The sequence below is a fragment of the Saccopteryx bilineata genome, chromosome 9 (assembly GCF_036850765.1).
Source record: "Saccopteryx bilineata isolate mSacBil1 chromosome 9, mSacBil1_pri_phased_curated, whole genome shotgun sequence".
NCBI classification, from domain to species: Eukaryota; Metazoa; Chordata; class Mammalia; order Chiroptera; family Emballonuridae; genus Saccopteryx; species Saccopteryx bilineata.
In genome coordinates, this window is record NC_089498.1 from 26,195,107 (window position 1) to 26,207,661 (window position 12,555).

The 12,555-nt window shown below is 39.7% G+C and overlaps 1 protein-coding gene across 2 annotated transcripts in view; it reads left to right on the forward strand.

Moving 5' to 3' along the window:
* Window positions 1-12,555, forward strand: part of CNTNAP4 (contactin associated protein family member 4) — a 285,330-nt gene that overhangs the window by 233,178 nt on the left and 39,597 nt on the right. For both annotated transcript variants that reach the window (XM_066243208.1, XM_066243210.1), the window contains 2 exons: window positions 9,273-9,443; window positions 11,231-11,449. In XM_066243208.1, coding sequence (XP_066099305.1) covers window positions 9,273-9,443; window positions 11,231-11,449 — 390 coding nt within the window. The remainder of the gene's footprint in view (window positions 1-9,272; window positions 9,444-11,230; window positions 11,450-12,555) is intronic.

Consider the following 12,555-nt stretch of genomic DNA (forward strand, 5'->3'; position numbering starts at 1 on the left):
CACATGCTCGAGAATATTTGTTGCCTCAGAAATCGAAACCAAACTTGGCTGGCTTGACTTTATCTTGTTATTTGGTAACAGCTCTATTGAGATGTAATTCACATGCCCTACAATTCACCTGTTTAAAATATGCAATCTAAAGTATACAACCCAATCAGATTTTAGTATATTTAATTGTTTTACTATATTTTATTATATTATACATCACTGTGCAGCCATCACCACAGTCAATTTTAGAACATTTTCATCATTTCCCACCTTTTAAACTTGGACCCATTTAGCAGACACTGCCCTGTTCCCTGACACCCCTCCCCAACCTTAGTCAGCCATGGATCTTCTTTTCACCTCTGCGGACTTGCCTATTCTGGTCACGTCCTCCTGTGTGTGAACTTTGTGACTGGCTTCTTTCACTTAGTGCACTCTTGCCAAAGTTTATCCATGTTGTAGCATCTACCGATACTTCATTATTTCTTATGACCAAATAATATCCCATTGTTTGGATACACCACATTTTGTTTATCTATTAGTCAATGATAGACATTGGATTAGTTTTACATTGGGGCTATCATGAACAATGTTGATGTGAACATCTATGCGTAAGTTCTTTGTGAACATATGTTTTTACTTCTCTTGCATAAGTATCTAGGGTTGGAATTTCTGCATTATGGAGTAATACTACAGTTAATCTTTTAAGAAACTGGTGTAACCGTTTAGAGAGATGCTCTGTGACTTCCTCCAGTTCGTGCGTCCTCTCCCTCTTCCTGCACTGGAGAGGCAGCCATCTTGTCCTCCACAGCTTACCTAGATACCTTTTGGTGGGCTATATTTCATTATGAAGGAGAGTTTTATTTTTCATCAAAGGGACTTGTGTGTGCTTTATTCTCAGAATTTTTTGAAAATTGAGAATGTCTGCCTGTTGCCTTAACATGTAACCAGGGTTAGGCTGGGTACATTTTCTTCATCTCAGAAATCTGTGGACAGCACTCCTTTACCTTCAGTATGGAAGGTTTTGAATGTTGCTGTGGAAAATTCTGGGCCTAACTGGTTTTTCCACTGTGTAGGTGACTTGCTTTTTCTGACTAAATAATTTAAGTAATAATTATCCTTTAAGGTCAGTAACTTAACAAGGGTGCATATCAGTGTTGTGCCTTGGTACTAATTTTTCCTGGAACAGGACATGATGTGCTAAAATGCATACATACATTTTATAAGCTGTTAGAAGAGTTGTTGCAAGTGTGATCTCCATTTTTGCCCTTAGCTCATTAATCTGAACAAGGTAGTATTTTTATTTCTTTGGCATTTGAATTTTTCGGCTTATTTTATTAAATATGTTCCTTCTCAGTTAATTTTTATATTTATATCTAATCAGAGCATCCCCAAAACTTAAATAATTATAAAAGATTGTTTTGTTCATTGTTCTAAGAAATTCTTGTCAATGAAATTATTTTTCTCATTTTGGCTGTATTGACTCATCCAGCTGTCTGAGAAATCACAGCTGCCCAGAATGCATTAAATAATCAAAGGTGCATGTAGGCAATAAATAACTTTACAGAGGTTATGTTCTTAACTGGAAAAAGATATTGACTAGTGATTTGTTTAACTTCTCTTCCATTTGACAGAGTTCTGTTCCATTTGGCAGACATAGAAACCATTAAAAAGAGGGAAGGATAATTCATTATAGCAAATGTTCATATAATTTTGCAAGCTCGACTGTGTCTGATAATCCTCCACAATTAAGAATTTTTTTCATTTTTATTTTTATAATTTATTTTTTTCTTTTATTTAATTTTTCCTGAAGTTTCTCCACCTTATTATTCTCTCCTCCTCATATTCTTTTCCTCTCTTTTCTATCTCCCATTTCCTACTTATTTACCAAAGAATTTGAGTGTATTTATTGAGGTACATATGATACAACAAAACAGGGAACAGTTACTCTAAGCTTTCTGATTGCTACTTTGATAAAGAAATCTTATCATTTTATTTAACATGTATTTATTAAGCCCATACATTGTACAGTGTCTTCCTCACATCTAGAGAGAAAGAGAGTGTATGAACAAAATAGACAAAACTATGTATTCTTGGAACTTGAGTTGTCTTGGGAGAATAAACGATAAACAAGTAAGTCAAATATATGGTGTGATAGATGGTAGGAAGTGTCGTGAAGACAATATAGTTGAGGCAGGAGCGGGGTTGGATCGGACGTTCTGAAGAGGATGGTTTTAAATGCTCACTGAAAAGGTGGCATTTGAATAAAAACCTGAAGGAGATGAGGGAGCAAGGAGTGGCTATCTGTGAAAGAGTGCCTTAGACTGGGACAAGACAGAGGAAGCACACAGAAACGGGACTGTCACTGGCGTGCTCGTGGGACAGCAAAATGATCAAGGTTTGGAGCAGAGTGAGCAAAGAGGAGAGTGGTTGTAGAAGTCAGAGAGGAAACTAGGGTCAGATCATGGAGAATTTTTCTGATTATTTATTTTAATTAGAAAGGGAGAGACAGGGAGGGGGTGGCAGAGAAAGATAAGAAGCATTAATTCATAGTTGCATCACTTTAGTTGTTCATTGATTGCTTCTCATGCATGCCTTGACCCAAGGCTCAAGCTGAGCCAGTGACCCTTTGCTCATGCCAGCGACCTTGAGCTTCAAGTCAGCGACCTTAGGCTCAAGCCAATGACCTTGGGATCATGTCTGTGATCCCATGCTCAACCTGCCAGGTCCTTGCTCAAGCCGATAAGCCTGCAGTCTAGCTGGCAACCGTAGGGTTTCAAACCAGGGCCCTCAGCATCCTGGGCTGACGTTCTATCCACTGGACCACCACAAGTCAGGCTGAAAATTATTTTTCATCTTGAATGGGATCGGAAAACATTAGAGAGTGTGGTGTAATCTAATTTATAACTTAATGACCTTGATCAAGGTAAAGCTGAGGCAAGGAGACCATTGATGAGACCATATCACCATCCCATCAGAAGGACAATGGTGGCTCAGGCCAGGGGCACAATGATCATAGCTGTAGTATGATTACAGTTCAGAAGAGCAATACAATTTGTTGATGGATTGATGTAGATTGCAAAAGGAATAGTCAAGAATAACAACAAGGTGTTTAGTCTATCTATTAGTGGCATAGAATGATCATTAATTGAGATGGAGGGGATTCCTGCTGGGATCAAGGAGTTGCAGAGAAATACCAAGATGCAATTTTTGAACCTAACAAAGTTGATAAGCCATTAGACATTTAGATAGAAATGTGGAATTATTAGTTTGATAAGTCCAGGCTTCACATACATATTTTTAAGTCATCAGCATATTTAAAGCTCTGAGATGGACCAGCAGTAGTTACTGTGGATGGAGAAGCATAATGACAGGACCTGAGTACTCAGACATTGATAGGCTGAGGTCATAGGAGGAAGAAAGGGAACTGAGAATGTGAAGAAAATGTTTCAAAAAGGGAAAGGGAATCAACTATGTATATTAATTGCTGTTGATAAATCAAGTAAAATGAGAGCTGAGAATTGACACAGGACTAGTATTTGGACTACACAAAGAACCCTCAAAAGTCAACAGTGAAAAATAAAAGCAATCCAATTAAAACATGGGCATTATGAACTGAATTGTATACATTAAATTGTACAGGTTTAACATGGTCATCAATTAAGTGCTTTAAAAAAAGAAAGGTAGGGTGAACACATACAAATTTTGATCTTTTATAACGCATTTTCTAAAAAATTATGTTTTGAAAATCTGTTCTTTTGTTTCAAACAGCCTTATTGAGATCTAATTCACATACCATGCAACTCAGTCATGTAGCGCGAACTAATCAATGGCTTTTGGTGTATTCTCAGCATTGGATAACGGTTAGGATCAATTTTAGAACATTTCATTACCCCTGTCATCCATAGCCCTGTCTCCCCAGCTAGGAAGCCACTAATCTACTTTGTGTCTTTATAAGTTATTTTTAACAGGATATTAACACTATCAATAAAAGTTTAGCAAAACAAATGTTTTAAAGGTTATTTATAATCTTAACAGCCTACTACCTTAATTTTCCTAAATGAGTTCTTTTTAATTTATGTATGTAATTAAATACTTAGCACATCTTCCTCTTCTAAGTAAATAACTACATGGATCCTGCTATCCATTACAGTTTTTTGTTTTTTTTTTAAGTCTGGAAAGATAAAATGCAGCATTTATGAAGGTCTCTTTCAAAATCTCTAGTACCCTCTATTGAATTGAACTTAAAACATTAATTATTCATTACTTTTATTATTAGTCATTCTTAATTTCTTAGAATAACACATCATGATTTGTTTTGGCTGGGATGATACAAGGGGATCTTACTCTCCCGACCAGCATTCATACAGTTGAGTAAATGATGCCTTCAGATCTACTACTGGCTCGGTTTAAGGATTTTATTTTGTAAGAAACACCATAGCCAAGGATTCCTCTCTTCAAACCCGCTGCTTCCTGCCAAGCCCGCCTGCGGGGCTCCACTTGCCTCTGCCCACTCCCGCTCTTCCTTTCTCTGAGGAGTCCAGACCCTCCTGGTGCTTCTTAGAACAGTCTGTAAAGAGCTGAGATCGCAGAACGTTATTTGATCATAGAAATATTGGCCTTGGCTTTCTTTATCATTATTTTGAATTAGCAGCAATTTCTTCCTCAAAATAAAATATTCTCAGTTCAATTTTTATCTAGTATGAATCTGTAAAATAAGGTTTGCTAACTAGATGAAACAGCTACTGTTATGCGTGTGAGTGTTTAAGCTACCAAAGGTAATAAATTGTTTTCATTACTATGAAAACTTTCATTATAAAGATAGCAGCAATTCAAAGAATTGTTCCTCTGTTTCTGTCAGTTCCCCAAAGCCTCCTATAGGATGCTTTATTAGGTCAGCTGTAATATAAAAATGAAATAAATGAAATATTGTGTCTTATGGTAGTATTATCTAAGTTAGTCCTTTAAGTCATTTTGGGTGTTTTTCTTTCTATTCAGACCAAATAAGTAAGATTTAATAATATTTCATAATTTAAAGTCATAGCTTTATTTTAATTTTCATAATGTAATATTTTAACAGAAAGGCATTTAATTTCTAAAAACATGTCAGATAACTTTTTTTTTTTGTATTTTTCTTTAGTGAGAAGCAGGGAGGCAGAGAGATAGACTCCCTCATGTGCCCTACCGGGATCCACCCAGCATGCCCACTAGGAGGTGGTGCTCGGCCCATCTGGGGCATCACTCTGTTGCAACCGGAGCCATTCTAGTGCCTGAGGCAGAGGCTGTGGAGCCACCCTCAGCACCTGGGCCAAATTTGCTCCAATGGAGCCTTGGTTGCAAGAGGGGAAGAAAGAGATAGAAGAAGGGGAAGGGTGGAGAAGCAGATGGGCGCTTCTCCTGTGTGCCCTGGCCGGGAATCGAACCCAGGACTTCCACACGCTGAGCTGACGCTCTACCACTTAACCAACCGGTCAGGGCCCAGGTCACATAACTTTTAAGAATGCAAATGTGTTATCCTTGACTGGATATTTTGCATTTTCTTGCATTCTTTCCTAGAGATAAAAATGTCTGAGATTAGAAATCACTGGAAAATGAAAATAAAGAGTAGCTTTGACATATTCAGATAATACACAGTTTTATATGGCCATAGGGATTTAAAAAAAAGGCCTCAAAGTATATTCTTAGCTGAATAGATTTAACTCTAAAAGTGTCTACATATGATCTGAAAATTGACTTTTGAGTTAGATCCATAAGAAAAACAAAGAATAAAATATAGCCACGCGCCACATAATGCCAGTTGAGTCAATGATGGACCACTTATGAGACAGTGGTCCTGTAAGATTATAATGGAGCTGAACTCCTGTGAGAAATGCAAAGGTGTGTGGTTCAGGAGGACCTTTATCTTTTCTCCAACAGGAGCAGTATCTGTGGGGCTTTGCAGTAGATCCCCTCACACTCACTGTACCTCAATATTGAGCACATAGATGACATCCAGTCACTTGGCCACCAACCCGTTTTAGCACACGGGAGCCCGTCCCTCAGTGCTACATATTCCAAGGGCACCACGGCCCTCCCAGATCTAGCTGGATGGTCTTCAGAGTGCATGGCTGCAAATTCTTTTTATGAGGACCCAAGACCCTGTACAAGGACACAGGTCCACAGGAGCTACCTTTACAAGGATTAATGAAGTGCCACTGCCCCGTTAGTGCAAGCTTCCTCTGGTCGTGTGGAGCCAGCCTGGCCCTGTACTTTGGAAATGTTTTCAGGCTATAAGGATGTAAAGCATAGGTAAGTTTGCTTTCTTCCATCAGTTCAGTGCCAGGGAGAGCCCTTCATGCCAGGTAGCATCAGTGGAACCAAAAACAAATTTCCAAAGTCAAAATAGTGAGCCTTTGGTTCTACACCCTCTGCATGTAAGATGAAATGTATTGCGGTGACAGTGACTGATATCATTACCTAGGGTTCAAGCATACAATTCTGTCTGTATGTTGCATTGTGTGCCCACCACCCAAAGTCACATCTCCTTCGGCCAGCCTTTACCCTTTACTCCCTCCACCTCTCTCCCCTCTGGTGCCACAGAGTTCCTTCACTTGACCATGCTCCAAGTGCAGTAGCCACAAACACGTGGCCACGACAACCCCGTCGTCCCTTCTCTCCCCATTTGGATTTCTCCTTGCTGCTGACCCCCGGCCCCCTTCTGCTCCTCCTCGCGGTCACTATCGTGGTGCTCTGTGCCTGACCCAGCCAGCTGCTGCTCAGTCTGCCCAGTCAGCCAGCCCACATCCGGTGCCTGGAGCAGCACGGGCAGCTTTGATGCCCTGACTGTCCAGTGGAAGCGGGGCTGGGGGTGGGGGTTGTGGGACAGTGCATAAAGGGTACAGCAGTGTCCAGCAATGACCTAGGCCTTCACATTCACTCTCCACTCAGACACTGACTCAGCCAGAGCAATTTCTAGTCCTGAAGGTTACACTTATGGTATGTACCCTAGGCAGGTGTGCCATTTTTTAACTTTTATATCAAACATTTACTGAACTTTTTCTATATTTAGACATGGCTACATACACAGGTGCTTACCATTGTGTTAAAATTGCCTACAGTATTCAGTACGATAGCATGCTATACAAGTTTGTAGCCTCAGGGCGATCGGCTTGACCGTAGAGCCTAGGTATGTAGTAGGTTACTGCATCTCGTCTATATAGGTTTGTATAAGGGATGTTCACACAAGGGCAAAATCACCTAACGATGTGTTTTTCAGAATGTATCCCTGCCATTAAGCAATGATTGGCTGTAGATAAAAGCACTGCTCTTCAGTCCACAATTTATAGAAAATAAGTTAAAATCTAAGGAACAAATAGAAGCTGAGTCAAATTTGTGATTCTTAACTCTAGTGAGGTATCTGTTCTTTGCAAGCATTATGAACCACATTTTACCTGCAATTGGCTGTTTTCTAACTAGAGGATCAATATGGTTGCCCCCACCCCCACCGCAGTAGGTGCCTGAAACCGCATCGTGCCAAACCCTGTATGTACCATGTTTTCTTCCTGGACATATATACTATGAGAAAGCTTAATTTATAAATAGGCATGGTATGAGATTAACACCAATAATTAATAATGGAAAAATTACAACAATACACCTGAGTTCAGGTAAGAAAAGTTGATCAGGGGGTCATCTGCCAGGCTGACTCCTAAGGTGGAGGTCAGCACCGGTTCTCTAACAGGTAGGGTGAAATAGGGGATTCAAGGGTGGGGGCTGGTAGTTGTTACGGGAAAAATTAGCTTTCAGTGATTTATGTAAGATTAACCATAAGTAAGCTAGAGGATCTTCTACACCCAGGTTAGTCACCCGGATGCCCAGGGGGTAGTGACCTGGACAATTTGTCAGTGTCCCTTTGTCCACTTAAGGGAGGAGGGGATCATGGCCCCCACCTGCAACCCTATCAGAATGTAGTCTTTCTCTCTCTCTGGTAACTGATCTGATAACAGATGGCTGAGTGGTTTGGTTAAGGGTCGGGTAGTATATAGATGCCGGACAAAGGAATGACTCACGTTCTGGGTGGGACAGAGCAGGATGGTGTGAGATTTTATTACACTACTCAGAGTAGCACACAGTTTAAAACTTATGACTTTTTAAATACGGAATTTTCAGTGGAATATTTTCGGGACACGATTGGCCATGGGTCACTGAAACTGCAGGTAAATGGGGATTGCTGTAGTCTTTCTTCCAGGAAGCTGATTTAGATAGAAATTTATCCAGTGTTGTGGGCATGTATGGGAGGCAGTTGCTTAAAACTCAGAATGTGTATTTATATTTGGTATGTTGAGAATTTGCTGGTGCAAGCAGCAATGCATAGTTCATTTCTCTGATAACGATCCTCATCAACCAGACACGTCCAGGGGATTTCACTCCTGTCACTTCATGCCACTGCATTTATATATTTCTTCCATACATTCCATGCAGACCCACAATGTTTTCTCAAAAGAAAATCTGTAGATATAACAAAAAAAAAAATGAATGGGAAGGTGAAGATAATACATACAAAGTCTGCATAATTTTTCCAGATCCCTTAACTTATATCTCAACCTCAAACACATTTTCATCTTATTTTGAACACTTTCCCTTTTTGAGAACTTTTTTTGTACTATATCTAGTTCACTATGAGAAGCAAAGTAAAAGATAATTTTGAATTAAAAGAGCACTTTGATGAGAATATCAGGGTAGCGCAGAGTAAGTAGTGTCTTAATCTCTAATTAAATGCGGATATTTTGAATGCCAGTCCCAGTTTAGAAAAATCACAAGGTCCATTAATGAAAACAATTAGCTGAAAGTGTAACTCTGTGAAGTGTGTATGTCAGGAGCGTTAGAACAAAAAACACTGGGAACTTCTTTAGGGTTTTTGGTATTCTGAGGAATCTAGGTGTTTAAATTTTTAAGTTCTAAAAAATATAAGCCTTTTAATTAATGTTTGACAGGTCCTTACCATATCACTTTGGCAGAGGATGGTAATTAGGCTGAGGATGTTTTTCTTGTATCAAATAGAACATTGAGACCATTTCTGCAGCGATCATTCCTCTCCTCTGTTGGAAGGAATCTAGAATTTCGGTCCTTGTAGAATCTCTAATCTTGGATACGATATAGTTAGTAGAAAAAAAGAAAAGCAAGGTCCTGTGAACTAGCAATATTTTTAATAGTAAAAATGCTAAAAACAGAAAATGTCATGTTATTCATTTTATGTTATGAATCTGTCCTCATACTTTTTTGATATTTTCCTTTGTGTTTTAAACCAGGGTCATTTTGGAATTCAGCCTCCTTCAATACTGAGGCTTCCTACCTTCATTTCCCTACTTTCCACGGAGAACTCAGTGCAGACGTGTCTTTCTTCTTTAAGACCACAGCTTCCTCTGGGGTGTTTCTTGAGAACCTGGGCATCACTGACTTCATACGGATAGAGCTACGCTGTAAGTCTTCTTTTCCAGGGACATCTCAGGGATTCTGTTTCGTAGCACATCTTTGAACTAGTTTTCATGGTCTTAAATTTATTTATTTATTTATTTTTATTAAAAAAATTTTGTTTTTAAGTGAGAAGAAGGGAGATAGTGAGACAGACTCCCGCATGCACCCTGAGTGGGATCCATCCGGCAACCCCACTCTGGGGCCAGTGCTTGAATCAACGAAGCTGTTCTCAGTTCCTGAAGCTGATGCTCAAACCAACCGAGCCTCTGGCTGCGAGAAGGGAAGAGAGAGAGAAAAGGGTAGAAGGAGAAGGAAAGAAGCAGGTGGTCACTTCTCATGGGTGCTCTGACCAGGGATCAAACCCAGGACGTCTGCACACTGAAGGACGCTCTATTCACTGAGCCGCCGGCCAGGGCCATTAACTGATTTTTAAAGGATTGTGTTTCTACTTTATCAACCAAACCTTTTCACTGTGTCCCTTTAAAAAAATTCTATTAAATTAAATTAGTTTTTCTGTTAGAAAATAATTTAATATTTAACCTGTGATAATTTGAAGAAATTGTTGTATGCCCTAGAACCAATTTAAGCTTGACCAGTGGTGGTGCAGTGGATAGAGTGTCAGCCTGGGACACTGAGGTCCCAGGATGGAAACCCTAAGGTCGCTGGCTTGAGCCCAAGGTCTCTGGCTTGAGCAAGGGGTCACTGGCTTGGCTTGAGCCCCTGGTTAAGGCGTATGAGAAGCAATCAGTGAACAACTAAGGTGATGTAACCATGACTTGATGCTTCTCATCACTCTCCCTTCCTTTCTCTCTCTCAAAAAATAAAAATAAAAAATAAACAATTTAGGGTGCGTTTTAAATTCACATAATTTTTTAAAAGCTAAATTCTTAGTTCATTACAAATTTACTTAATAAATTAAATCAACCAGCCATATTATTTTGATAGACTCCTAGAGTTTTATTAGTATTTTAAATCAAATGTATATTGTCTGCTTTAAAATTTATCTAAACTTTGAATCATTGTAAAATTATTGTTTTATACCAGCAGTTCTCAACCTGTGGGTCACGACCCACAGGTTGAGAACCGCTGTTTTATACAATGCTATCTAGTTTTTTTTGTTTGTTTGTTTTTTGCCCTGGCTAAATAGCTTTACTTTTATCAATATAAAAAAATTAACTTTGAGGATGATTTTCTTAAAATTTGTTTTTTTCCAAAAGTGCTAATGGATTTTATTGCCTCATTCCACGTCTGTTCTTCACTGATGTCCTTGGAGCCACCCATACAATTCAAGTTATTGTCTTTATATTTAGCAATTGTTATGGTCTGGTGCTGTTACTAACTATGTTAAAGATTCGACTCTCCAAAATGGGGACTGACTTTAAGAATTTCCACGTCTTGCCTTGGCTGGCTGGTTCAGTGGTAGAGCGTCGGCCCGGCATGTGGGAGTTTTGGGTTTGATTCCTGGTCAGGCCACACAGGAGAAGCGCCCATCTGCTTCTCCATCCCTCCCCCTCTCCTTTATCTCTATCAATCTCTTCCCCTCCCACATCCAAGGCTCCATTGGAGCAGAGTTGGCGGGGGTGCTGAGGATGGCTCCATGGCCTCTGCACCCTGCCTCAGGTGCAAAACAATGGCTCTGGTTGCAATGGAACAACGCCCCAGATGGGTAGAGCATTGCTCCCTAGTGGGCATGCCAGTCGGGTGCATGCTGGAGTCTGTCTCTCTGCCTCCCCATTTCTCACTTCAGAAAAATACAAAAAAAGAAAAAAATCTCCACATCTTATATTTCCAGCTCCGACAGTAGTGACATTTTCATTTGATGTGGGGAATGGACCTTTTGAGATCTCGGTGCAGTCACCCACTCACTTCAACGACAACCAGTGGCACCACGTGAGGGTAGAAAGGAACATGAAAGAGGCGTCCGTCCAAGTGGACCAGCTCTCCCCAAAGACCCAGCCCGCTCCTGCTGATGGGCACGTCCTCCTGCAGCTCAACAGTCAGCTCTTTGTGGGTGAGTTCTGGTTCTAGGCCATTTGTCATTTAATTGTATGCTGTAAGGGCAGAGCTGAGCTACAATGAAATAATACCGACTAATAAAACAATGATTGAGAACGTGTGTTCCAGACTGTGCCCGGTGTTTCCTCCCTTCCTTGTAACCAGCCTGTGAAATGGACACTGTCCCTGTTTTACAACTGAGATAGCTGAGACTAAAGGGGTGGGACTGACTTGCCTTGAGATATCCATTAGCAAATGATAATCAGATTTGTGTTTGACTAATCCCTAAACCTACATTCTTAATATTATAGGCTTTATGATTTTTCCAGGGCTTATTTTAATATTAGTGCTTTTAGTATGTCTTGGAGATGGTTACTCTGTTCCCAGGGGTGTCGGGAAGCTGTCCTTGGAAGTCCCAGTGACTTTTTGTCAGAAACGGGCCAGTAGCAGAAAAAAATAAAAGCAAGGACAAAGTGCATAAAATCCACGCTTGACCAGTTTCGCCAGTTCTGCTGGTGTCTCTCATTTTGTCTATTTTGGGGATGTTTTCTGATCACTTCATATTTATATTCAAATGTTGTTCCTTTATTACCTAAATACATTTGCAGGGTGTTTAGAGACCTGCTAGTAGAATCCTGCTGGTTTTATTGATGTTATTTGGCATCTAGGCTAATTACTCTACAGAACTCACTGTTCCAGGGAGTTTTCTTTTGATCACTTTTTCTATATTTTAATATATGTAAGGACACAGCAACACTATAAATCAGGATAAATTATAAATGATCAGAAGTGATATTTCAAGCATTTTTCAGAGCTGTGGTTTAGAACAGAATTCATGAGATCCCCATTACATCATCTGTTGCTTAACAGTCTTAGTTTATGAATTCTCTTTCACCTCAAAGGATGAAGCTTACTTGTGATATTTTTGACTAGAATATATTTGATATTTCTAATACATTTATGTACTTATTGTTTCTATCATTTATTCTTTCTTTTCACTCGATAGATATCTCATGAACAGCTTCTATGAGGAAGTGTAATGGACACTCTAATCATGGTCTTGTGGCCACTCAACTGACGTGTTTAAGGGCATGGATATAATACAGAATACATGAGAAGAAA